Raw genomic sequence first — 23,700 nt, forward strand, 5'->3', positions numbered from 1 at the left:
CCGCGGCCCTGGAGCACGGGAAAGGCGGGCACTTGGGGGCTGCAGCACTCTGCCCCCAGTACAGTTACAGCAGGTGTCTGGGGGCGGAGCCTGGGCGGGGCCATTTCTGGTGGTTTGGGAAGGCAACGCCTTCCCCTGCCTAGCATACCCACTGCCCCTGCTAGCCACCCCCAGCCCAGGTCACCTGGGTCTCTTCTGCGTCCGTGTGGGCTCTGTCTGCTCTTGGTCCCCTATCCAGGAGCACCCTCCTTCCAGCCAACCATCCTCTGTCATCTGCCCCAGCACTCCTGCCTCCATCCTTTGTCTTCAGTCCCAGGTAAACAGCTCGCTGTGGGGCTCTCTCCTCAGCTCTCAAGCTCAGGGGGTGGAGCTTCTGGTCCCCAGGTCGCCAGTTGTAAGGTCCCCAACCCATGTTCCCGCTAATCTTTTCCATCCATGTGTGGAATAATTTTTTTCATGTGCACCAAGGCACGTCCACCACATGGAGAAACACAAGACCTAACTGAGGGCGTTCCGCTAATCAGCTGAGCAGCGTAGGAATCTCTCCCGAGCCTCTGAGAGGGGACACTGTGCTATTGTCCTCAGTCACGACCAGTAGGCTAGATCACTCCTGGTCTTCTACAGCAACGACACCCCTCTCCCATCTCCCTCATTAAACACGCCACCTGCAGGGAAAACAGACACACACAGCATTGATGCACTAAGACAATCCCCCCTCTATTAGCACAACACACACACTTTCCCCCCTAAGAGCCTCAAAGGGTAGCGCAGGGGGTTGTCGACTCCGCCACACTCTTCTCTCGGCACGCCTGTTTTGAAAGAAAGCAGACAAATGATCACATTTTGCAAGGTCACCCTTTGTGTGCGTGAGTGGGGGGAGGAGCGTGAGCATGTGGGGCTTTCGCCCGAGGAGTGTCCAATCACTTGCACTGAGATTTACACAACAGCCCTCCCTTGGTGGCAGAGAAATCTCATCAAGAGGAAGGCCCGATGTGGAGTGAGTCGGGGAAATAGAAGTCACACATCCTGACTCCCAGCCTCCAGCTCTAATCCTTGGCAGACCTCGGCCTCACCAGTGCTAAAGGCATCTCGCCTCCTTCCCGGCGTGGAGGTTCTTTGAACATGCCCGTGCCATCATGTGGCACTGCCCCACTGGGATTAGACTCCCAGCCGTGCTGGACTTGACCCCGAACCAGTGGTGCTTTCTGCTGCCTGGTAACGTGGCCCGAAGTTCCACTCCACTTGCAAGACAAACATTGCTGAGCTATTCCCAGGCCATCATCCTGCTGGGTGGATTTTACACCCCATGTGATTTATGAAGAGGGAAGTAAAAAAGGGGATGTTTGGAATGGTCAAACAGCTCTGTTCTCATGCTGTTTCCAGGGCAAGCCGGCCAGAGAATGCCGGGAAACACCTACACTTTGAAAGTTGTTATTTCTGCTTCCCCCAAGCGTCCCTGACTCATGACCTTGCCAACACAAGGGGAAGTTAGTCCAGATTAAGGTAGATATGAATTTGAAAGGCTAGAGCTATGCCTATTTATGTCCCTGTATGGACAGGAGAGAGATGTATCCCAAATGAGCTTAATCCACTTCCAATTCACCCAGGAATGTCTACATGGGGAGCTATTCTGATGTAGCTATTCCAGTTCATTTTCCTATGTGGAAACGTCCTTATTTCTACACTAAGGCCTTGGGAATGTCCAGGGGCATTATAGGGGTTAACTACCATTTATGCCCACTTTTAAGGGCTCTTTATGCAGCCATGGTGGTGCAAAGGGACATTGGTTGCTACACGAATCAGACCCGTTATGCTGAGAATGGTATATTCCCCCACAGTGAACTCTAGAATTGGTATCTAAGGTTGGACAGAACATGCCTCCCCACATCTCACCCAGACATCAAAACTTTTAGCTGAAAAAATGGCTCCTTTGATTTGGAAATGCCACCGCAGTGCTTCATGGGAGTTGTAGTGTAGGGGGGCATTCTCCTGTGTGGATCAGGCCCCCGGGTTAAACAACATCTCCCATAATGCACCACAGTCTCCTCACTTGCTGATCAGGGGCGATGCGTGTCCCATGGTGCATCATGGGAAATGTAGTCTGGCTGGGGAACCCAGCCCTGACAGCAGAATGGAGGCACGAGGCAGCCAAACTCAAGGCTGTATTCGACTGATACATTTTCATTTAGTTTCCTTTAGGTTTTTTGACAAAAAGTCAAAAAAGTCCACAGAAAAATCTACTTTAACACCCCCCTCCCAGGTCAGTTGTATCAAAACCAGATTGGACAGAAACATTTCAGCCAGCCTAATGTACAGCATCCCCTCCCCCTGCACCTCAAAGCTCTCCAGAGGGAGCCGACAGAGGCCAAATAGCCTTTCATTTAGCCTGGCTGCTTGGGGGTCTAAGAGCATTGCAGACTGCTCTAGGGCAGCACCAGACTGACTGGGAGGTGCTGGAGTACCAGTGCATGGAGATGCCTTTAACGTCCCAGCATGCACAGCAGGATAGGCACCCAAAGGGCACTGCAGCTAGACCAGGGTTAGCGTGGTCAGGATAGCAGTCTGAACAGACGTATGGAGTCAGAAACCAATTCCACTCCATTAGGATACCTAGGATAGCAGTCTGAACAGACGTATGGAGTCAGAAACCAATTCCACTCCATTAGGATACCTAGGATAGCAGTCTGAACAGACATATGGAGTCAGAAACCAATTCCACTCCATTAGGATACTGTACCCTAGTGTAGACGCAGATTGAGACCCACCCTGGCCACAGCTCTCACCTGGCTATCACTGGCTTAAGTGATCTGCTCATAGGTTTCAGCTGGGACCATTCGGATCTGATCGTAGATAGTGGTGACAGGTGGCGCCTCATGCGGGCAGCTAGGGTCCTACAAGAGCAAGGAAAAACCTTGTTTGTTGTCCTGTCTCTGTTGGCTAATTAGCACAACTGGAAGTGGCTCTTCATTCCTGGAAGGCCCTTAGGAGCCATCTGTGTGTCCCTGAGACCACTAGCGAGAGAGATCAATGGGGAGGGAATTCCACAAAGTCCTTTATCCCCTAGCCAGCAACACAACAAATAAAACCACTTTTGTCTTCTAGGAACAATGACCTTGTGTCTAAGGGGATCCTAGTGCAGTGGGAAATACCCTCAACCATAGATCTTTCATTCACTCCAACGTCTATTGCAGTCAGAGAGAGTTTTCCCTATGTAAAAATTTTGGAGATTATCCAGAAATTCCAGTTTCACCCATCACTGAAATGCACCCACTTCTGGGGTGGGGCGTGTCAGGTGTTTAACAGCAAAACTGCTCAGTCGTTTAGGACAGGAAGTGAAGGAGAAGAAACCCCTAACTGAAATGCAAGGGAGTTACTCAAATACAGCACCACAGATACAGTAAATAACAGACAGGAGACAGGAGGGAGACCGACTCCCTTCCTGGTGTGCGTCATGGGAGCACATTTAACAGATGCTGCTTTCTCTGTAGGGAAACAGCAGCTGGCGAGTTGGAGATCACCTATTAGAAACTCAGGATGCTACTTCTGAACCAGTCACTCCCCAGCAAACAAGGCTGATTAATAATGTGCAGGGCCATAGCCCGTAAGTGCAATTTCCTGTGGTTACCGCAGATGTTTGAAACAAAAATTACAAGCAAAGCCAAAAGGTCTGAGGGCCAGCACAGAGCTGCTGCTGCTTTCCCAGGTGGGCTTGCTGCTTTGGGACAGCCTGGGGCCAGTGTGGTTCAAGTCCACATGTTCACTGATTAAACACGACCCTGGCTTTGCTTTCACCTGATGGAGCCAGGGCCGTAAGGGCAACGTCTGCAGGAAACTCCCCCTACGGGTGCGTCTACACTGCGCCCTTACCTCGAAATACACTACGCAATTTACGCTATGCGAATTGCGTCACTTATTTCGAAATAGCTTATTTCGAAATGTGGTGCTGTCTACACAGCGCCAAATTTCAAAATAAACAGCGATTCCGAAATGTCCCTTAACTCTCGTGGAATGAGGGTTACCGGGACATCAGAATAAGCCGCCTGGTATTCAGAATCTATTTTGAAATAATGGGCTGCTTCAATAGATGTGGAATAGCTATTTTGGGATACTTCCGGTGTCCTGAAATAGGTCTGCAGTGTAGATATAGCCTAAGGGAACTCACCGGCTCGTTCCCCTCCGGAGGGCTTCTCCTCTTGATCTCAGCATAATGGCATTCCGGAACAGCATCTTAGGGGAGTAAACGAGACAGCTCATTATCCTACACAGAAAGGCTGAGGAGATCCCTGCCAGGACTAGGGATGCAGCAACCGTGTCCCAGCACTACGTGTATCATAATCCCCATGGAGGGCCAGAGAAGGATGATCCTGTTTTACAGGTGGAGAAACTGAGGCACAGAGGAGGGCAGTGACTCCCTCGAGGTCAGGACAGGAAATAGAACCACAGCTCTCCTGATCCCTTGTCTATAGCTCTCTCCATTAGGCCGCACTGCCTCCCAGAGTCTGCTTTCCCTTGCGTTATCTGGAGTCACTCCAGCAGCTCTGGTGAACTGACCCTTTCCCGGGCACCAGTGCAAGTTCCTGCAGATTTGCCCCAGTGTAACTGCGATCAGAGCGTGCCTCTTTATATCCCTCCACCCCTCTCCCTGCGGGGGATCCTGCCAGAGCCAGGCCAGCTGTGAGGGGAAGTGTTCCCTGTGCAATGAGGATAGTGTTACTGGCCGGCTCCCAGGGGCTGCCGTAGCAATTGACACAACGGATGTTTGTGCGGTGGTCGTCCACTTGGCTTCACATCAGGGACTAAATCGAGGATCACCAGTGCTAACAGCTGGAGCTACTGCAGGGCCCTTGGAGTAATGGTTTGCCCAGCTAAGGTAGTGCCCTGTCTCGGACAGCAGCCCGTGCCAGACGCTAGGGAGGAATGAACAGAACAGGACGGCTGTGGAGTGGTCCAGCCCCTGCTTCTGGTGAAGCTAGAGTCTGGTGATGCTCTGAGGGGGCCTGGTACCACACTCCCCACTGTGGGTTACACGTGCAAAACACTCCCGTGAAACGCCCCATGCAAAGTGTTATTCACTTAAACAAATCTCCAACGGACACGTTAACACAATGCCAGCTGGGACTGCCAGCCGTCACCCTCCAGTAGCCCCATTGGCCACGATGCGACGCCTCTCGAGTCAGCGTTAGCCCCAGCAATAAGCACTGGTGTGTTAACGCCCATGAGGGGCTGCAAGCAGTTTTGAACCTAAGGCTTTCACTGCCAAAGCGTAATGGTGGGACGGCGCGTTGGGGTTCCCCCTGATCCTTCAGCCCCGTAGCAGCAAGAACAGACTCCGCCAGCCAGTACAATAAAGGAGGTGTATTGCTTCTCCAGGATACAGCACAGCATGGACGTGATGTGGTTACAGGAGTCAGGGCCCGGATGCCTCAGACCCCTCGGGTTAGAGGGTCCATCACCCCCTCAACCCTCAGCTTAGTCTGTTCCCTTCATGTTTTCTAGCCAGAAACTGCCTGGCTCCCAGACCCTGCCCCCCAGCCAGGTGACCGTCTCCACCTCCCTTCCTTTGTCTCTCTCCCTGGGAAAAGCAGTGTTATCTGCTCATGCTGGGACTAGGTGTGTGGGCCAATACACATGTGGGTGAGTCACTGGGAATCACACATCACAGCGCTGGGGAACCCTTGCTTACAGAGCAGACAGCCCCCCACTACGTCACAAATAGTCTCCCACTTGAGCTAACGGGGACGCTCCAACAGCTGGTAGCAGTAGAAGGTTTTTATCAACCACCCATTAGAGCAGGCGTCAATACACATTTTTACATGTATGTTACATGTGCTGGACCTTTATGGTATTGAACATTAAAGAAGAGAGAACAAACTGTGTCACCATAAAATGCAGAAAAGGGGGAGGGGAAGTGACTTTCCTAATGTGATGTAAATGGTGGGCAGAATGGCCAATGACTTCGTTAATAATCAGTAATGATTTATTTGAGGCCCATCGGCTGATTGGGGATTTACTGTTGCGGTAAGAAGGACGTTACCTACCTCGGCTGACTGGCTTTTCCCTCCTTTTCTTCCATAGCCACGTCCCAACACATGCTGCCGTGACAACGATCAACCCAATGCAAACAGGCAACATCCATTTGAGTAAGTCCGTGTCTGTGTCTGCGACGACAGATCAGAGAAACTTGACACAGCCCAGCTCAACACCAGGCAAGGCAGCGTTCCCAGAACCAGGCTGGCCACGCGTGGGAAGAAAGGTTGATGATTCTTTGTCTAGCCTAGGGATGGGGAACGTACAGCCCGTGGGCTGAATTTAGCCTCTAGCTCAATTTGATCCAACCCGTAGCAAGTCTCTGCATCATGGGCCGGAAGCCCTGAGTTTCGGCACCTCCCTGTGGGCATTGGGGGTTTTTTGCTTCCCACCTTGGGAGCAGGTGAGGAGTGAGAGGTTTGGCAGCTGACTCCAACACAGGCAACAGGATTAGATGTCCAGTTTTGGGCTAGAATCCGGGCCTCGCGATTGGGAGAGTCCCAGAGGCCAAGACAGAACAGCCCTCGTACCCCAAGCCCTGCCCGCCAGCACAGGCCAACCACCAGTTTCTAGTTAGGGTGACCCTATTTCCCTATGCTGAATGCAGGACACATGGTAAACTCTATTTATATATTTTAGAAATGTATATATTTTAGAAATGTGCATGTCCACCCTCTCCTCCAAAGCACTTGCAACCCCTCTCAGCTTGGTAACATCTGCAAACGTAATAATTGTGCTGTCTGTTTGTCTGTCTGTGAGCCCCTTTGTTCAAGATCTGTCCTAAATGGTAACAGCTAGGACCACCAAATTCAGTATGCAGCTCCCTCTGATCGTAACTTAAAGCCAGGTCAGGGTTTGGTTGTGCCAGGACAATGGGATGTGCCTGGAATCCGATTGTTTTCCATCACATGGAAAGGGAGGGGTGGGAGAGCAAGGACAGTTATGTTCTGCAGTGACCACAGGGGGCAGCAATCGCAGGGGACAGCTGTTCTGCAGCGTGATCACAGGGGAGTGGCCTCACCAGCAAGAGAGTAGCCAGCTCAGATCGGGGCTCTCCATGTTGCAGGTCACCGACCCAGGTTAGTGGCCTCCCTGCCCCAAAGCCTCCAGGAAATGTCTTCCCCTGACCCTCGGCCGAAGAGCCAAACCTGGGGGTGGAGCCCCGAAGCCAATGGACAATTTGTCCATTTTTAAGAAAAAGTCTTAAATCATAGAATCATAGAACCCTAGAACTGGAAGGGACCTCGAGAGGGCATTGAGTCCAGTCCCCTGCCCTCACGGCAGGACCAAGTACTGTCTAGACCAGTGTTTCTCAACCTTTCTTTGCTCCTGGCCCCCTTCTGAGCCTCGTTTACCTCTGTGGCCCCCCTCATAGCCGCTGTTAGTTGGAAAAAAAAGGTACATAATTTACCTAATGTTCCGTTTTTCCATGTGGCCCCCTAGAGGTAGGGCATGGCCCTGGGGAGCCATATGGCCCACGGTTGAGAACCACTGGTCTAGACCATCCCTGACAGGTGTCTGTCTAACCTGTTCTTAAATATCTCCAGTGATGGCGATTCCATAGCCTCCCTGGGTAATTTTTTCCAGTGTTTGACCATCCTGATAGGCAGGATGTTTTTTCCTAATGTCCAACCTAAACCTCCCTTGCTGCAATTTAAGCCCATTGCTTCTTGTCCTGTCCTCAGAGGCCAAGCAGAACAATTTTTCTCCCTCCTCCTTGTAACACTCTTTTAGATACTTGAAAACTGCTCTCATGTCCCCTCTCAGTCTTCTCTTTTCTAAACTAAACAAGCCAAATTCTTTCAGTCTTCTCTCATAGGTCATGTTTTCTAGACCTTTAATAATTTTTGCTGCACTTCTCTGGACCTTCTCCAATTTTCCCACATCTTTCTTGAAATGTGGTGCCCAGAACTGGACACAATACTCCAGTTGAGGCCTAATCAGTGCAGATTAGAGCGGAAGAATGACTCCTCGTGTCTTGCTCACAGTGCTCCTGTTAACGCCTCCCAGAATCATCTTTTCTTTTTTTGCAACAGTGTCACGCGGTTGACTCATATTTAGCTTGTGGTCGGTCCACTATGAGCCTTAGATCCCTTTCTGCAGGACTCCTTCCTAGACAACCACTTTCCATTCTCCATGGGACCTTACCTACTGAGTTTACTTAAATCTGTCTTCCTGAAATCCATTGTTCCTATTTTGCTGTTCTTCCTTCTACCATTCCTCAGAAGCATGAACTCTAAGATTTTATGGTCACTTTCTCCCAAACTGCCTTCCACTTTCAAATTCTCAGCCAGTTCCTCCCTATTTGTTAAAAAACAAATGTAGAACAGCGTTCCCCTAGTACCTTTCTCAGCCTTCTGAAATAAAAAGTTGTCTCCAATGCAGTCCAAGAACTTGTTGGATAGTCCGTGCACTGCAGTGTTAGTTTCCCAACATATGTCTGGAGAGTTGAAGTCCCCCATCACCACCAAATCCTGCACTTTGGAGGATTTTGTTAATTGTTTTTAAAAAGCCTGATCCACCTCTTCTGCCTGGGTAGGTGATCTGTAGTAGACCCCTAGCACGTCATCACCCTTATTTTTTATCCCTTTTAACTTAACCCAGAGACTCTCAACAAATCTGTCTTCTCTGTCCATCTCCACCTCAGTCCAAGTGTGTTCATTTTTAATATATAAGGCAACACCTCCTCCCTTTTTTCCCTGTTTATCCTTCCTGAGCAAGCTGTACTCTTCTATAGCAATATTCTAAGTCGTGGGTATTATCCCACCAAGTCTCCGTGATACCAACTATGTCATAGGTGTGTTTATTTACTAGCAAACTAAATGTGGATTTGTCTCTTTCAAAACAGGATGTGTGTTCACCCTAGTTTCTAAGTGCAGGATAAACACACTCTGAAAGCCAAGCCAGCTGTGTCTTAGTGGTGCTTTCAACAAGAGGGGATTGGCTGTGTGCATTGCTAGAGGAAACAGGATCTGTGGACAGTCTTCAAACAAAGCAATGACACTGGAAAATACCCAGACTTCACCTAATTGATTCCTCCTGTACCAAGGAGCTGTCCTGCCAGGTCCTGAGTTCTGTGGCTGTTCCACAGAGTGGTCAGAGTATTTCTGCTGTATATTGGCCAGCGTCTGGCTGGCTGGCGAGCTGTTTTTGTGTTTGTCCACTTGTTCGAGAACTCCTTCTACATTGTAAGAGCTAAGGCCACCAGATTTGGTCGGCAGCTTCTTCTTGGTATAGTTTAAAGCAAGGTCGGGGTTAGGCTGTGGCAGGACAGTGGGATGTGCCTGGATTGGGACTGCTTCTCAGAAAACCGTACAGAAGAGGCAGAATCATCAGGCAGGTGAAAGGGGCTAGCTAGGGACTGCCCAAGCCCTGAGCTTCCCACATTCAAGACACCCTCCCGTCCCAACCCCCGATTCTTATGGAGATGTTGGTGCCTGTTCCCCTTTGTCAGGGAACGAGGGGAAAGTGCACAGTTTGCTGCATTCTTCACTCTGGCTGGGGAGTGCAGGGAGCCGACAAACCTGGACCCGCCCCAGCCGGGGGACGTGCACCCCTCCCCTGGCAGTTCCCGCTGGAGCTGCAGCAGCCATGGAGAAGCGCTTCTCACCTGGCCCCAAGCTGCTGCAGTGAGAGATGGCTGGGGTTGTCCTCTCTCTCCAGGCAGCCGGCAACCTGGACCCCTCCTCCTCGGCCCCACCCCAGAACCATGATTTAAATGCAGCCTGGACATTCCCGTTTCGTTTTCCAAAAACCACAAAGTAATTGAACTAAGGACCCGAGCAATGCTGGGGAAATATTCGAGGTAAGTCAAAAAAGGCAACATAGGGACAGGCTGTAAATCCCTCACCTTTGCTTTGGCAGATGCTCGGCAGGACAAAAGATGAGCTCTTCTGGTCCGCAGGGTTGCTGGCCGTGCAGGTGAAGTTGGAGTCCGGGGGGTTGGGCGGCAGGGACAGATTGAGGCTCCTGCCATCAGGGCTGAGCTGGTACCGCTCCAGATCGCCCAGGTCTCGCAGTGGGTTCCCTCTGGTCCAGGAGATGTTAACCCCTTCCCTGCCAAGCACCAGGCACTCCAGGATGACGTTGCACCCAGCTACCGTGCTGGAGAGCGAGTGGCTCCTTATCTCCGGCACCGGCACGGGCTCTGGTTTGAAATCACAAAGAAATCCCTTATCCCAGACCCCAGCAAGGCCGGGCTGAAGGGCCCTCCAGAGGGCGTCTAGTCCAGACGCTGCCTGAGGCAGGGCCAAGTCAGCCCAGCCCAGCCCAGCTGCAAGCCCCACCAGCCCTCCACTGAGACCCCCTCCAGCAGGGGAGGCGGCCTCCAGGCTTCCTCTGCCTGCCCCGTGTGGCCCTGCCCAGCGTGCTGCCTTGCACTGGTGCTACTGGCCACCCACAAGCCCCACTCTGGAGTGGCCCACAGCCTGTGGCACCTCCCCGCGGCTGCATCCCGCCTACCCCATAGAATGTCTCTGGGGCCTGGCACCCGCTCCGGGCCGGCCTGGCCAACGTCCCTTCCGCTGCGGGGACTGGAATTGACAGCAGCTCCAGCCCCCCGTTGTACCGGGTGCAGGAGCCCCACAGGCTCCCAGTGGCCAGGGGGAGGCGGAGTCTGTTCAGCCCCAACGCGAGGCCGAGGGGTCAGTGGAGAAGGGAGGGAGCCGACTCATTGGGGTGTCTCTGAGTAACTGGCCTCATTGTCCCCGTGGGGTGTGGGCAGCCCAGGCAGGGACCCCTACACGCTGGGTGTTTGGCTAGGATGGAGGGGAAGGGCGATCGACAGACGCAGGGAGGGGGATGGAGAGTCAGGTCCCTACACACAGAGACTTTAAAGCCAGAAGGAACCATCATGATAAGCTGGCGGGGGGAAGGGGCTCCTGCCCATCACAGGCCCAAAGCCTCCTCCCATGACAGACCCTCACCTCTGGCTGAGTCACCGAGGGATAAAGACACGGATGGTACCGGGATACGGAGACTTTTCTTTTCCCCTTTTCCTGGCAGCTCTAAGGTTTTATTGCCTGTAATTTGCCTCATGTCTCAGACGGCAGCTGTTGTTCTCAATGGTAAAACCCAGGCTTTTCAATGTATGTTTACGGAAGCTGATAAGTTTATTTGCATTAGGAAAATATAGGAAGATCTCGGAGTCGAAGCAGGCTGGGCTGGGACCTGATTCTAAAGTCTGAACCCCCCGAGTGACAGACTCCGTGTGAGACGCTGGATTCATCCTTGTCTCTCCGGTTTGGGTTCTAGGCTGGACCCGAATGTGGAAAAGGGGTCTCGTTCCCCATCCTGATTCAGCTGCAACCAATCGCCACCAGGAAGAGCCAGTCCTGTGTGATTTGGGCCCAAGATGGCAGAAATCTCTTTGAGCATCTTATTTTACCAGTGGTGCTGGTACCATTTTTAGGGTGAGGGTCCAGGCTGAGGCCAGAGCTGAGGGCAGCTGCAGAGCCCCGGGCCTGGAGCTGATGGTTGGGACCCTTTGTCCTTCACAGAGCCCCTGGGCCTAGTGGCCGGGACCCTTGGACTCATATTAAAGCCCACAGGGCCAGTGGCTGGGATCAACTAGAGCTGATGGCTGGGACCCTCAGTGGCAGTGGACCTACAGTGTGGACTGGTAGCCAAGACTATGGCATGGAGCAATGTCTAGGGGATCCTGCACTCCTATTCCCACACCTATATAACTGACTAGATTTCATGCATGTTAAACTGAAATGAGGTGAGAACAGCCCACATAAGCCCTGTTCTGACAGGGAGCCTGTGCTGCAGAGAACACAGGACTGGGTTGTGAGGGGCACAAAAGGGGCACTTCAGTGCAGCTACTACACATAACAGACCCTGTGTGGCCCATTCAGCCCTGTTTTGAAGACGTTATTGGTGCTGGTCCCTCGGTGCTGAGAGGAATTTTCCTAAGTGTATAAGATGAATGCATCAGCCGCACCCTGGTATTTCTGGTCACTTGGTTACAGCTAAAAGATCGATTGGTCGTCACTTACCATAGATAGTGACGAGAAAGGCCCGATCCTCCAGAGTGCCTTCTTTTGTCTTAATCCGGGCCTCATAAACTCCGCTGTCGCCCAGCTCCAGGGCCTTGATCCTCAGCGAGGTCTCGTTGTGCATTTCCAGCCTCTGCTGAAATCTGTCACTGGCATTCAGTCTCTCAAATATTCCCTCATTGAACTCAGCCAGCAGAATCGTCTCACTATTCTCAGCATGAAAGCTCCATTCAATGCTTTTCATCTTTCTCCCAGGGGATGGATGCACAGCCAGCAGGACGAATCCTCCCAGAATCCCATTCACCCGGCGGTGGGGAGTCGGCGCTTGGCTAGTTCTGATGCCTAAGAAATTGCAAAAACAAACCACCCAAAACAATCCAAACCAAACAACTCTCCCCTACACAGGCAGTGATACTTGATCAGACCGGCGCTGCCTAGGAACAGCTAGAGCTGCCCCTTGCTTTTGTAAGGCTTCGGACCAAGTGCAGGGCTGATGCGGCGCGTGGAGAACAAGAACAGAGGAGTTAACAGGGTATCAGATCCCGTACCCAGGTATTCGCTACCGAGAAGGCACAGACAGTTAGTGGCGGTGAGAACGTTTCATTCACACCCACCCCCATCATTTCACATGCTCCTTAAATGTAACTTACCCCTCCCTGTGTTCGTTTGATAACCAGGAATAGTTTGTTCTCTGCTACAGAACCTGTTTCTTATCCACCAGCATAGGTTTTCTCCATTGCAGCTGTCCCATGAACAGCAGGTAACCAGCAAAATACCCACGTTTTTCTCTTGTCATTTGCAGTGTCATTTTCTCTCCCTTATCAGTTGATGTTGAGGGAAATTTTGGTTGCATTAAACTCACCTCATCTTACCCCAGTGTGAATGGCCCCGGGGAGATCTGTTCTTTGTATTGTCCTTCCAATTCCATTTGTCTCCTTAATTAACTACTGCAATTCCAATGGGAAATAGGCTCCTTCTTCTCTGACTTCCTGAACTGCTGTTGTGTTGCTGTGCGCTGTTGAACAACTGCCCCGCTCCACCTCAGAGGTGGTCGCATTCCAGGGGTGGGTTATTCATCCACGAGCATCTACCACCCCAGCTGAGATTACGGCCTGTTGTACTAGGTGCCGTATGTAGCGAGAGTCACTCCCTGACCCCAAAGAATGTAATGGAGTGGGAGCCAAATGTTCAGAATATCTCTGTATGTTGGGAGCAGAACTCTTGTGAAAAATTCAGTCCTGTAGTTCCTGAGTCTAGTGACTTCCCCAGGCACCTCTCTTTGCCAGCTTGTACCTCACGGCCAAATCACCTCATCTGTAAGCAGGCAACGCTGCTGTTAGCTTGACTCTTGCTGGGAGTTCTGCCTGAGTAAGGACTGTGGGATTTGGCCCGTATTCTATAAAGAGGCTTGGGCGGAAACTGGCTGCATGAAAAGTCAGGGGTGCACGAATTTCGGCGGACCCGGAGCCAGCCTTCTTTGCCTGCTATGCTGCCCTTTGAGGGGGAAGCGGCAGTGGCGCGTGTGTCTTAAAAGGAAGATCAAGTGCCCACATCACAGAGTCTGTTCTGCCTTCACTCCCCCAGTGGCCAAATTTACACTCTGCTTGTTTCCTGCACTGCAGAGACGTCGCCCGGCTCTGTGTCAGGGGCTGGGGAGAGTTGGGTTTTGCTTTACCGGTCACAGATAATCATTTGAATCGCTCCCCCGCTCCCTGCTTTCCCCGAAGCCGCTTTGGTTTGCAAAGCACGAACTGAAATGGCCAGCCAAGGCCTGGCCAAGCCACCGCACGCTGTCTGTACCAGACTCCCTGCGGCATGTGGGTTTGCATGAGATGCATAGATCTGCTCCGTGGGAGGTGGCGCACGCCCCGCCCCCCACCCCGAAAGAGTCGTTCAGCTGCCTGGAGCACTGCAGGGATGTGATTCCCACAGCCGGCCAGGCGCACGCGGCTGCAAAACAGCCCAGCAAGCTAGACAAAGGGCAACGTGCTCTGAGCTCGGCTTGCAGCTGCCACGCAGACCCAGGCGCTCTGGTTAGCCTTGCAGGCTGGGCCCCTGGCGACCCTCAACACCCGATCCCACTGCAAAGTGCCCATGTGCTCTCTGCTATATGAACCGGAGTTAGTGCAGCCGGGGTCAGTTCCCACCTTCCAGCCAGATCTAGGGGCAGGCGCCCCAGCTAACGGCCTGGGGTGCTGGGTTTGGAGCCACTGGGCTGGGGGGAAATGGGTTTGAAGTACAATGTGCTGAGTGGGCCCATTTGTCATGGGTGTACACTTCAGTGAGTCTCAAAGGGAGCCATTGCTATAAGCGTAGAGGAAATAGATTTTTTTATTTGCTTCTATATGGCACAAATAAATACAGATTTACAGACCCTAGCAGGCATCCCCTATGCAGAGGATAAATCACGCACGCAAACCATGCACAGTCCAAAAATGGGCTACAATACACAATAAGGCATCCCAAAGTCTAACCAATCGAGGGGGTGGCAAAGTCAGCCCTCAAGTAGGGCGCTGATGGGCCTAGGGCTGCCCTACACACCTTGTGGGGCAGGGAAGACACACGCTTCCATCTCCACCCCGCAAATGGGCACAAATATAATTAGTTCTTATGGGAATGTCTCTTGATGCTGCTGGAGCAGAGTAAAGGGCCGAGGCTGCGTCTACACGGCAGCTGAGCGTGGGAGATCCAGTCCCGGCAGCCCTGCCTGCGTTAGTTCAGATTATGCCGGCGACGTGGCTCTGACAGTGCAGGTATGGAGTGGGGGAGAGTCTAAGGGGGCAGCTGTGCAGCCCAGGTGCGCCCTGAGAACCTGTCTGCTCAGCAAACAAAATCCAGCAGCAGCCACACTCCGATCCTGGGACATCGGACTTGGGCTGACTCTGGGGGCTGGGCTGGAGCCAGGTCTCTGAGACCTTCCCCCCGGCTGGTTTCAGAGCTCGGCCCCACCCCAAATAACTGTGCTGCTTTTTTAGCCGGGCACCGTGAGTCTGTGGTCCTGGGCTCTGAGACTCACTCCCTTTTCTGCCGTGTAGACAGAGCCTGAGTGTGAATGGGAATCAGGCTCGGGGTTTAATCTGTGCCAAGGCCCCTGCTCCTCTAGGTTCTAGTCCCAGCACCTCCGGGCTTGCGGCATCACTTAAAGTAAAAAACCTGCATGAGTCCCAGCACCTGTCATTACGAATTGAGGTTGAGTGAAGGGTTGAGTGAATGGCATTGTGAGAAGCAGAGTCTTGCCTGGGACCTGGGCCTGGCTGGCTCCCATCTGCACCGTGTTACTATCTGTGTTTTATTTAGAAAGGGACCAGTCCAGAGCCACCGACCCAAACTCCCTCCTTTCTCAGACTTTCCAACCCGCAGCCTGATTTCCCAGCACGGGGCCTCCCTCGGGACCAGATGGAACTGAACCAGAGTAGAGCCCCTCCCGCTGGGAGTGAGCGAATACGCAGCCCTGAGCTTGGGCAAGATGAAGAGCTTATCCTTAGTGAGTCATTAATTAACGGGTAATTAGTCATTAGTTTCTATGGAGTTGGTGCATTCATTGAGCGGGAACATTCCTACAGCTGATCAACGCCTCCCTGGAGGGAACACCAGGGTGGATCCAAAGAGCCGCTGTCACCCAAGGATTTGGGCAGCTGCGCGCCTCTCGAGACAAGACAGGCTTTCAAGGCCCGTGGATCAGTCTGCAGTTGTACAGCTAAAATGACAGATGCGCTCCCCTATAGCTAAGGGTCCCTGAACTCCGGGCCATTCATACTCCAGGTCCTGCTGTGTCTGATGGGGGGCACCTAGACACAGTGAGAAACTGGGCTCTTGCACATCGACAACAGGAGTAGCCAGTGATCTTATAGGAGCTCTAAAATGAGGCAGTTTTTACACCAGGCTGGAGGCCATGGTGAGGGGCAGCATGAAGCAGGAGAGGAACAGGTGTGTGTGTGGGGGGGGGCACGCCTGTGGCTAGCTACATGGCCCTGTTCCTAAGGCCGTGTCTCCCTTGCACTTTGGTTGCACACTGGGCTTTAAGCCTGCAGGGAAAGGTCTAGAGGTGGAGGCCACGTCTACACAGGAGACCAGCAAAGCGCTTCTAGAGCGGGCACGGCCGAGAGCAGCCACGCAGGGCTTTTGCAGGGAAGGCTCATTGCGCCACTTCCCAGCGAAACGAGCAACCCTGGGAAAACTGTGTCTACCCCAGGGGCGTTGGTGGGCCAGGACTCAGCCCTGCCTCACACCCGACTGGCAGAACTGAACTTGCAGAAGTCTGCGGGCTGGACAGTGCCAGAAGCTTTGTCTACACTGGGGTTTTGCCCCAGCTCTGGTCCCAGAATCACCCAGCAAATCCGCTACTTGCACTGATAGCTATTATTCCTGTTTGGAACTGGTGTGAATGGTATAAAGTGGTTCTTCCAGCTTACAGGCAGGAGTGCCCTGTTTGCAGTCACCTAGTACCCCGGCCCGGGGGGATCCAGAGCAGTCGACTGGCTGAAACTGGCACAAATACCCCCCCACCCGGTGTAAATCTGCTCCCTTTGAAAAGGCAGGTCTCCAGCGATTTCTCTTTCACCGGCTAAACTGAGCTCACTTGTGCTTGCCACACATGGTGCCAGAGAGAGACAGTGTGCCAACCCTAGATTTAAACTGGGGGAATCCCGAGAGTGAAGTTTTGTCCCCCTGTTTCTCTGTCATTACTACACAGTGTTCTATAAGTGTGAGAACTTTTTTTTTTAACTCCCAGTCCTATTATTAGAGTGTTCTACTTTAAGATATACTTGGCCCATTTCCTTCCAATGTGAGACAAAAATTCTGCCTCAACCCCAGAGCTAACTCGCCCGGTTTGAGACAGAGAGGGCTTTTTGCGGGGGTGAGATTCACAGGCTTCTGAACATAGTTTTTGACCATTTTTACTCTTATTGTAATTTCCTCATGGCAATTGGATGGATAGAAGAACAAGAAAGAGAGAATAATGGAAGCTTTACTTTAAGGGTAACGATGGAGTTCTGTCACTCCATAATCTCACACAGTGTTTCTCAACCTTTTTTTATAAAGTAACTCTTTAAAAAAGAAATTATAAGTACCCCCATTTAAAAAATAAAGGACCCCCAGTACCTACAGTTTTCAGACACACCTTTTTTTTTTTCTACCCGTGCAACACATATGTTTAAACATCTTAATCGTAGCTGGGCAGGCAATGAAATTTTGGGGTGTGAAAAATACAAAAATAACAAAGCGCTGTAAAACTTAAAACAAAAATTCAGTTTTCTCCAAATTTGACGTATGCCCCAGACTTCTCGCGAGTACCCCTAAAGCTATGTCTACACTGCAAGGTTTTTGCGTAAAAACCAGTGGAGTGTCCATACCTCAAGCGCATTTTGCGCAAAAAAAAAAATACAGACAATTGACAGGACAGAGGGCTTTTGCCAGTAGAGTTACTCCTCTCCCCACGAGAAATAACTCAGGTTATCTGATGGCCATTCTGTTATCAGCTATCAGAGCTTTCTTGTGCAAGAGCATCCATGCACTGTGGATGCTCTTGTGGAAAAGCACATCAAACTTTTGCAATGCGCTTTTGATGTGTGAATGTACTTTTGCACAAGAAGTTTTTGCAGAAGATTTCTTGCACAAAAACTTTGCAGTATAGACAAAACCTAAGGATACTCGTACCACTGGTTAAGAAACACCAATCTAGCAGAGCAGACAACCCTTTTCTATCTTAGGCTATCTCTTGACTGCAGGCTTCTTTCGGAAGAAGGTTTTCCAGAAAAGATCTTCTGAAAAAGAGCATCTACCCAGCAAAAGCACATTGAAAAAGCGATCTGCTTTTTCAAAGTATAGCGTCCACACTCAATGGACACATGTGATTACTATGGATGGAATGGCCACCACTTTTTCCTCTTTCCTCTTCTTCCAAAAGAACTCCCTCTTCCCCATCCACACACGCCTTTTTCCGAAAGAGCTTTCGGAAAAAGGCTACTCCCTTGTAGAAAGATGTCAGAAAAACCCCTCTGTTCTTAAAACTTTTTTTGAAAGAATGCGATTGCAGTGTGGACGTAAGTGACGTTTATTCAGAAACATGACTGTTTTTCCAAAAAAACTCTGCAGAGTAGATGTACTCTTAGAGGGGTGATTCTGATAGTCTGGATCTGAAAAAACAACGAGGAATCCTGTGGCACCTTAAAGATAAACAGATTTATTTGGACATATGCTGATACCCCAAAAAATTTGCTAGTCTATAAGGTGCCACAGGACTCCTTCTTTTTGTTTTCTATTTTGAGCCTCCTTTTCTCATTAGCAGGCATCTCAGATCCACTGAGCAACGTGGACAGGGCAGGGTGGCCTGACACTGAAGGCTTAGAACCGTGGTCTACACCTTTGCCAGTTGCAGAGGTAAAATAATATTTTTATCCAATGAAGAAAGCATAGCCTCAAATTTCTATCCCTCTCTAAAGCTCCTATGAGCAAATGAAAAGAACGGAGAGCGGCATTTCAATCCAAAAATATATTCCAAAAATGGGACTGTGCATGTTAAAACCCTTCTGATGCAGTCTGTGATCAGTTCCACACACACTTGTATGCCCAGGGCTTGGTTTAACTGTCCTCGGAGCAGTTTTAAGACGCAACACTTCAAAGTCGAGCTGTACTGATAGCATGAGAGGTGCCTAGACCGAGACAGGCATTTTCTAACTTGGAACTCCCAAATCCTTCAAACGTTTTGTTTCTCTACCACTTCTCAAGCGACCCATTTTATGGAACTCTACGAAAAATTGTTTTTTTAAGGGTAGCAGTGGTACAGAATAAGGAATGAATAAAATGCTGATATGAACCCCCGGCTTAATTTTCTGTCGCTTCTTACTATAGTGTGTATTGTAAATTTATCTGAATTTACTGTATATACGGCAGCATCCAAAACCATTTTTTGTTTCTCTAGGATTTCTCAGGCTACCCATTTTCCACACTCTACAGAAATTGTTATTTCTTTTTTATGGGTAGCATCGAAACAGAATAAAGAAGGAATCTCCTGGCTTAGTTTTGGGTTGCTGCTCACTATAGCCTGTATTGTAAATTCTCTAGATTTACTGTATATACGGCAGCATCGAGAACCATCAAGTACCTAGGGCTTTGGAGCACAAAAATGCAAACATATCAGCAAACTGAATAAATCCACAGGAACAGCCAGATGGGTTACGGGTATGAAAAAGCCGCTCAGACCAACTAACTGCCTTTCGTCCTCACAGCCAGTCAAAAATGAACAAAAGTCCAAGGGCTTTGCTTACTTTTTTTGACAACTGTGAGATTTTTTTGAGGGATACGATTCCAGTTTCCCTCTTCAATGTTTCACGCCACTTGCCCTGCCTGTTTCCTACATCCCTGCAACTGAAATGCATTTAGTGGTTACAGAGTGACAAACTACTGAGCACTTTCAAGAGATTTAGTGACACACCAGCTTTTAGTTACAAAACATTCTAATAATACCCAGCTTGCATTCACCGGCCATTCCCTTCTCCCCCTAATTCTAAACTATTACCCAGATAGATAAGGTGGCTGCTGCGAGCACCAGCACATCAGATGATTTGCTAAAGAATCTAGCAGTTCCCTGCAACCATTGGGTTAATCACAAGTCACTGTGACTCGCCAGCACTTTCCTACTGCAGACAAATTCCTGCTTCCCTGCCCACATGCGGGTTCCCCCCCTATGCTGGCAGGATTTAAGCCAGCGGTTAGTGACTTACCTGCCAAGAAACTGATCAGCGCCAGGAGCACTAAGGGGACCGAGGGGCTGACAAGTGTCACCTCCATGGCTTCATCTTTGCCTGCAGCTGGAGCAGTGCTGAGCTGCGAACGCAGAGGGGGAAGTAGAGACAGCACATAGACACACCCTGCCATGCATCTCCTCGCCTATTAAATAAACACTGGGGGTGGGAGTCAGGGACATAAAGTGGACAGCAACTAGTTAACCACCAAGTGTGCAGGTGGGACTGCTAGCCACCAAGCAGTGCAGAATGGGACTGTTCCATTATGCACCCACTCGCATGTAAACCTCTCACCCGTGTCACGGAGATGGGCAGAAACGAGCCCTGGGCTCTTTCAGCCTCTCCAGCTGGACATTTCTAGTCAGTATAAACGGCGCCATAATGGACTCTATGTTCATCTTTTCTCTTCGGGCCAGGTGAGTCAAACGGGCAGCCTGACTCGTCCTGCTGAGACAATAAAGTGGCCGAAAACGGCCTGGGCTTGTTTTCCACAGAGATGCTGGCAGATGCTTTTATTGGCGGCACATTTCTGCCGGCGAACACCATTCTCACACAGCCACGGCTCCGATCCCTCAGCCTCCCACATACAGATTAATCATCCCCTCACACGGGGGCTACATGGTCTGCCTTGTACATGCAACTCTCTGGGCATCGGCAAGTTCTCAAGTTGAGATCTTCAAGGGCAGCCCCCTGCTTCTTGAGCTAAAAGCCTGGCGAGGCCTCCTTGGGGAAGCGCTTTGAGAGCTACAGATGAGACGTGCTGTGTGTCTGTAGGTCATCACCGCCTAACACACACACGCACCTGGGCAGCTAACAGGCGATCCCTATTGCACAGTACAATTTGAGCAGAGACCATTTTCCGGAGCTGTTACCCCACTGCAGCGAGGCGAGGTCAACCCGGCTGCCGGTCTGCGAGCTCACCTCGCTGGTGGCAGGACAGGCTACAGAGCACTGTCTCCATTCAGGGTTTACAGCACATTGGTTAAATAAAAAGGGGAGGGAAAAGGAAATCCTCACAGCTTCTGGGGGGCAGAGAAGACATGGCCTGTGTCTATTAGCCAGGAGCTGTACTCCTGTCCGCCTGTAGCGGGAGGAATATGACACACAGCCGCACACCCAGCTCAGATGAAGTCATGGGACCGAGGTCTTATGGTGACAAAACTCAGATCTCCCACGCTCCTGGCCAATGACGAGGCTCCAGAACGCAGTCTAGCCTAGATGGAAAGCGCCCCCTAGTGGTTCTCAAGCAGCTTTATGGCCATCTTGATTTGACTTGGCTTGGAAAATCAAGCAGGGAGAAACCAAAGGGGGGTTGTGGAAGGCTGCAATGAACATGTAGGCCTCATGCAAACACAAACACCCCCTAACAACCAGCTAACAGGACACAGGCAACAACCCTTGGAAGGGTAGTTGATTAAAAAAACATTTGTGTTCCCTGTGGAAAACTTCAATTTTCAGTAGAAATTTAAAACTAAATCCTTTTGGCCAAACCCCAAATATGTCATATTGGAAATGCTGCTGCTTTGCCTGATAGGAGCTGTAGTCTGGATGCCTTAAATTCCCATTGCTTCACATAGGCCAGTCTCCCTGGTCAGACTACAAATCCCTTGATGCTCCAGAAATGCCTTCTTCACACTGGGAGTCCCTAGCCATGGTGCATTGTGGGAAATGTAGGCAGGTCAGCCATACAAAATGGAAACAGGAGGCACAAACTACAATTCCCATGAAGCACCATGGTAACATTTCCTAATCCAAATAATTCCATTTTCCCTCACAGATTCTTTTTCATGATAGAGAATAGTCTTCTACACAAAGCAGCTGCTTTTCTGTAATTTTTTTGTTCTGCCAAAAATTCCAATTTTCCCAGGAACAACAGCTTTTTTAATGGTAAAACTTTTGAACGGACCAAATTTCCTCTCCAAAGAGCTGTTAGTGGTTCAGGTACCGTGTGCTGGGTGATCCCATGAGCACACCATGGAAAACTAACCTGGCTCTTTATTATGCAAATTATGGCACAGAGATGCTGCAACTGCAGCCCAGATGTCAGCCCTCGTGTGACGTAGTGGGGTGTGCTGTACACTCTTGTGGCCCTGCGTCCACGATGGTTGGGCATTCACTAGTGCTGTGTTGTGCTGTGGGTGACCCCTACTGGCCTGTGTCTGTAAGCACTGCCCCAGGGCGGGGGCGCATCCCTGAGGACAAGCAGGTAGGCATGGTGAGCAGCTTCACACTTGGCCAGGGGAAGGAGTTTGAACAAAGGAAGGGGTGTGGCTACCTGGGGAGATGAGTGGTCTGTGGTTTGGAGAAGGGGCTGTCTTGGCTGGGCAAACATGAAGAGAACAGACTAAGTCGAGTACTGAGGGATCAGGGGGCCTGTGTACCCCTGTCTGACCCTTACTCCTATGTCCACATTGACCCCGGGCTGTGCTGTATCTCTGAGAAGCAATAAACCCCCCTTATTTCACTAGCTGGCGGAGTCACGTCTAGCTGCAGTCGGGGGTGCTGGGTTGGGGGTACCTGATGCGCCGCCACACCTGGGCACACGGTCTGACTTCCAGGTGCCTCCTCCACGCTCTTCCCTCCTGCAACTTGTGCTCCTCCTCTTCAGTTCCGCGCCGGTTGCTCCCTCTTTCCCTGCAACACTTTTCAATGCTGTTCTGCCCTTTGTTCCAATGTTGGACGTAACTCCACCCTCTTGCTGCCATCGCTCCGTCGATGCTGGGCTGCCGAGTTCTCTGGTTTCCAGCCCTCCGATGTCAGACTAAATTAAGAATCGTAGATAGGGCCCTACCAAATTCATGGTGAGGTTCTGTGGTCTCTGCCCAGCCTCCAGCGTCCCCTCCGCAGCCTGCGGACTGTCTGGTGAGGAAGAGGCTCCAGCGGCTGTCCACGCCTCCAGTGAGCCCTCCTCACATGTAATGCAGGCTGTTTGGGAGGGGACAGGCTCTGAGGGCTGTCTGGTGTGGCCAGACTCCAGGGGCCTTCCCCCCATCATGCTGCCCTCTCTACAGTGGCTCCCCTGCAACCTGCAGGCTGTTCAGGGGAGAGGCTCGGGGGGCTGCTTCTTGCCCCACTCTCACGCTCCCCTGCAGCCTGCATGCAATCTAATGGCGGGGGAGGGAGAGTGACATCCAGGTTCGACACAGTTAGGGCCAACTTACCAGTGTGCTGGCAGGCAAGATGGTGCAACCACATCCCTGCACCTGCCCCACTGGCCACTCTCAGGCTACGTCTAGACTAGCATGATTTTCCAGAAATGCTTTTAATAGAAAAGTTTTCTGTTAAAAGCATTTTCGGAAAAGAGCGTCTAGATTGGCAGGACGCTTTTCCGCAAAAGCACTTTTTGCGGAAAAGCATCCGTGGCCAATGTAGACGCGCTTTTGCGCAAAAAAAGCCCTGATCGCCATTTTTGCAATTGGGGCTTTTTTGTGGAAAACAAATCTAAGCTGTCTACACTGGCCCGTTTGCGCAAAAGGGACTTTTGCCCAAACGGGAGCAGCATAGTATTTCCGCAAGAAACACTGATTTCTTACAGTAGGAAGTCAGTGCTTTTGCGGAAATTCAAGCAGCCAGTGTAGACAGCTGGCAAGTTTTTCCGGAAAAGCGGCTGATTTTCCAGAAAATCTGGCCAATCTAGACACAGCCTCAGTGTTGCATCCCTGCTGTCTGTGCCCCTCCCTCTCTGTTATGGAAAACAGTCCTATTTCTGGCACTTCCCATTCTCCAGGCACAACCAAACGCGCACCTTGGTTTAAGTTAGCATCAGAGGAAGCTGCCTACCAAATGTGGCGGTCCTAGCTCTTACTGTTTAGAAGGAGTTATGGAAAAAACGGACGCACGGATCAATGGAACGACAGACAGACAGACACACTCTAATATATATTGTGGCAGAGCTCTGGTTGTGCTCCCTTGGTCCTACGCTTCCTGGT

The 23,700-nt window shown here is 51.0% G+C and overlaps 1 protein-coding gene across 1 annotated transcript; it reads right to left on the reverse strand.

Moving 5' to 3' along the window:
• Positions 1 to 410: 410 nt before the first annotated feature.
• LOC106732720 (SLAM family member 8-like) lies at positions 411 to 19,880 on the reverse strand. The gene is made up of 7 exons (XM_075907590.1): positions 19,751 to 19,880; positions 12,027 to 12,368; positions 9,878 to 10,174; positions 6,039 to 6,158; positions 4,163 to 4,227; positions 2,784 to 2,891; positions 411 to 809 (listed from the first exon to the last, which is right to left on the reverse strand). The coding sequence occupies exons 1-6, from the start codon at positions 19,815 to 19,817 to the stop codon at positions 2,799 to 2,801; spliced, it is 984 nt and encodes a 327-aa protein (XP_075763705.1). The 5' UTR covers positions 19,818 to 19,880; the 3' UTR covers positions 411 to 809; positions 2,784 to 2,798.
• Between the last annotated feature and the right edge of the window lie 3,820 nt (positions 19,881 to 23,700).

This window comes from Pelodiscus sinensis, chromosome 24 (genome assembly GCF_049634645.1).
Source record: "Pelodiscus sinensis isolate JC-2024 chromosome 24, ASM4963464v1, whole genome shotgun sequence".
In the NCBI taxonomy this organism is placed as follows: Eukaryota; Metazoa; Chordata; order Testudines; family Trionychidae; genus Pelodiscus; species Pelodiscus sinensis.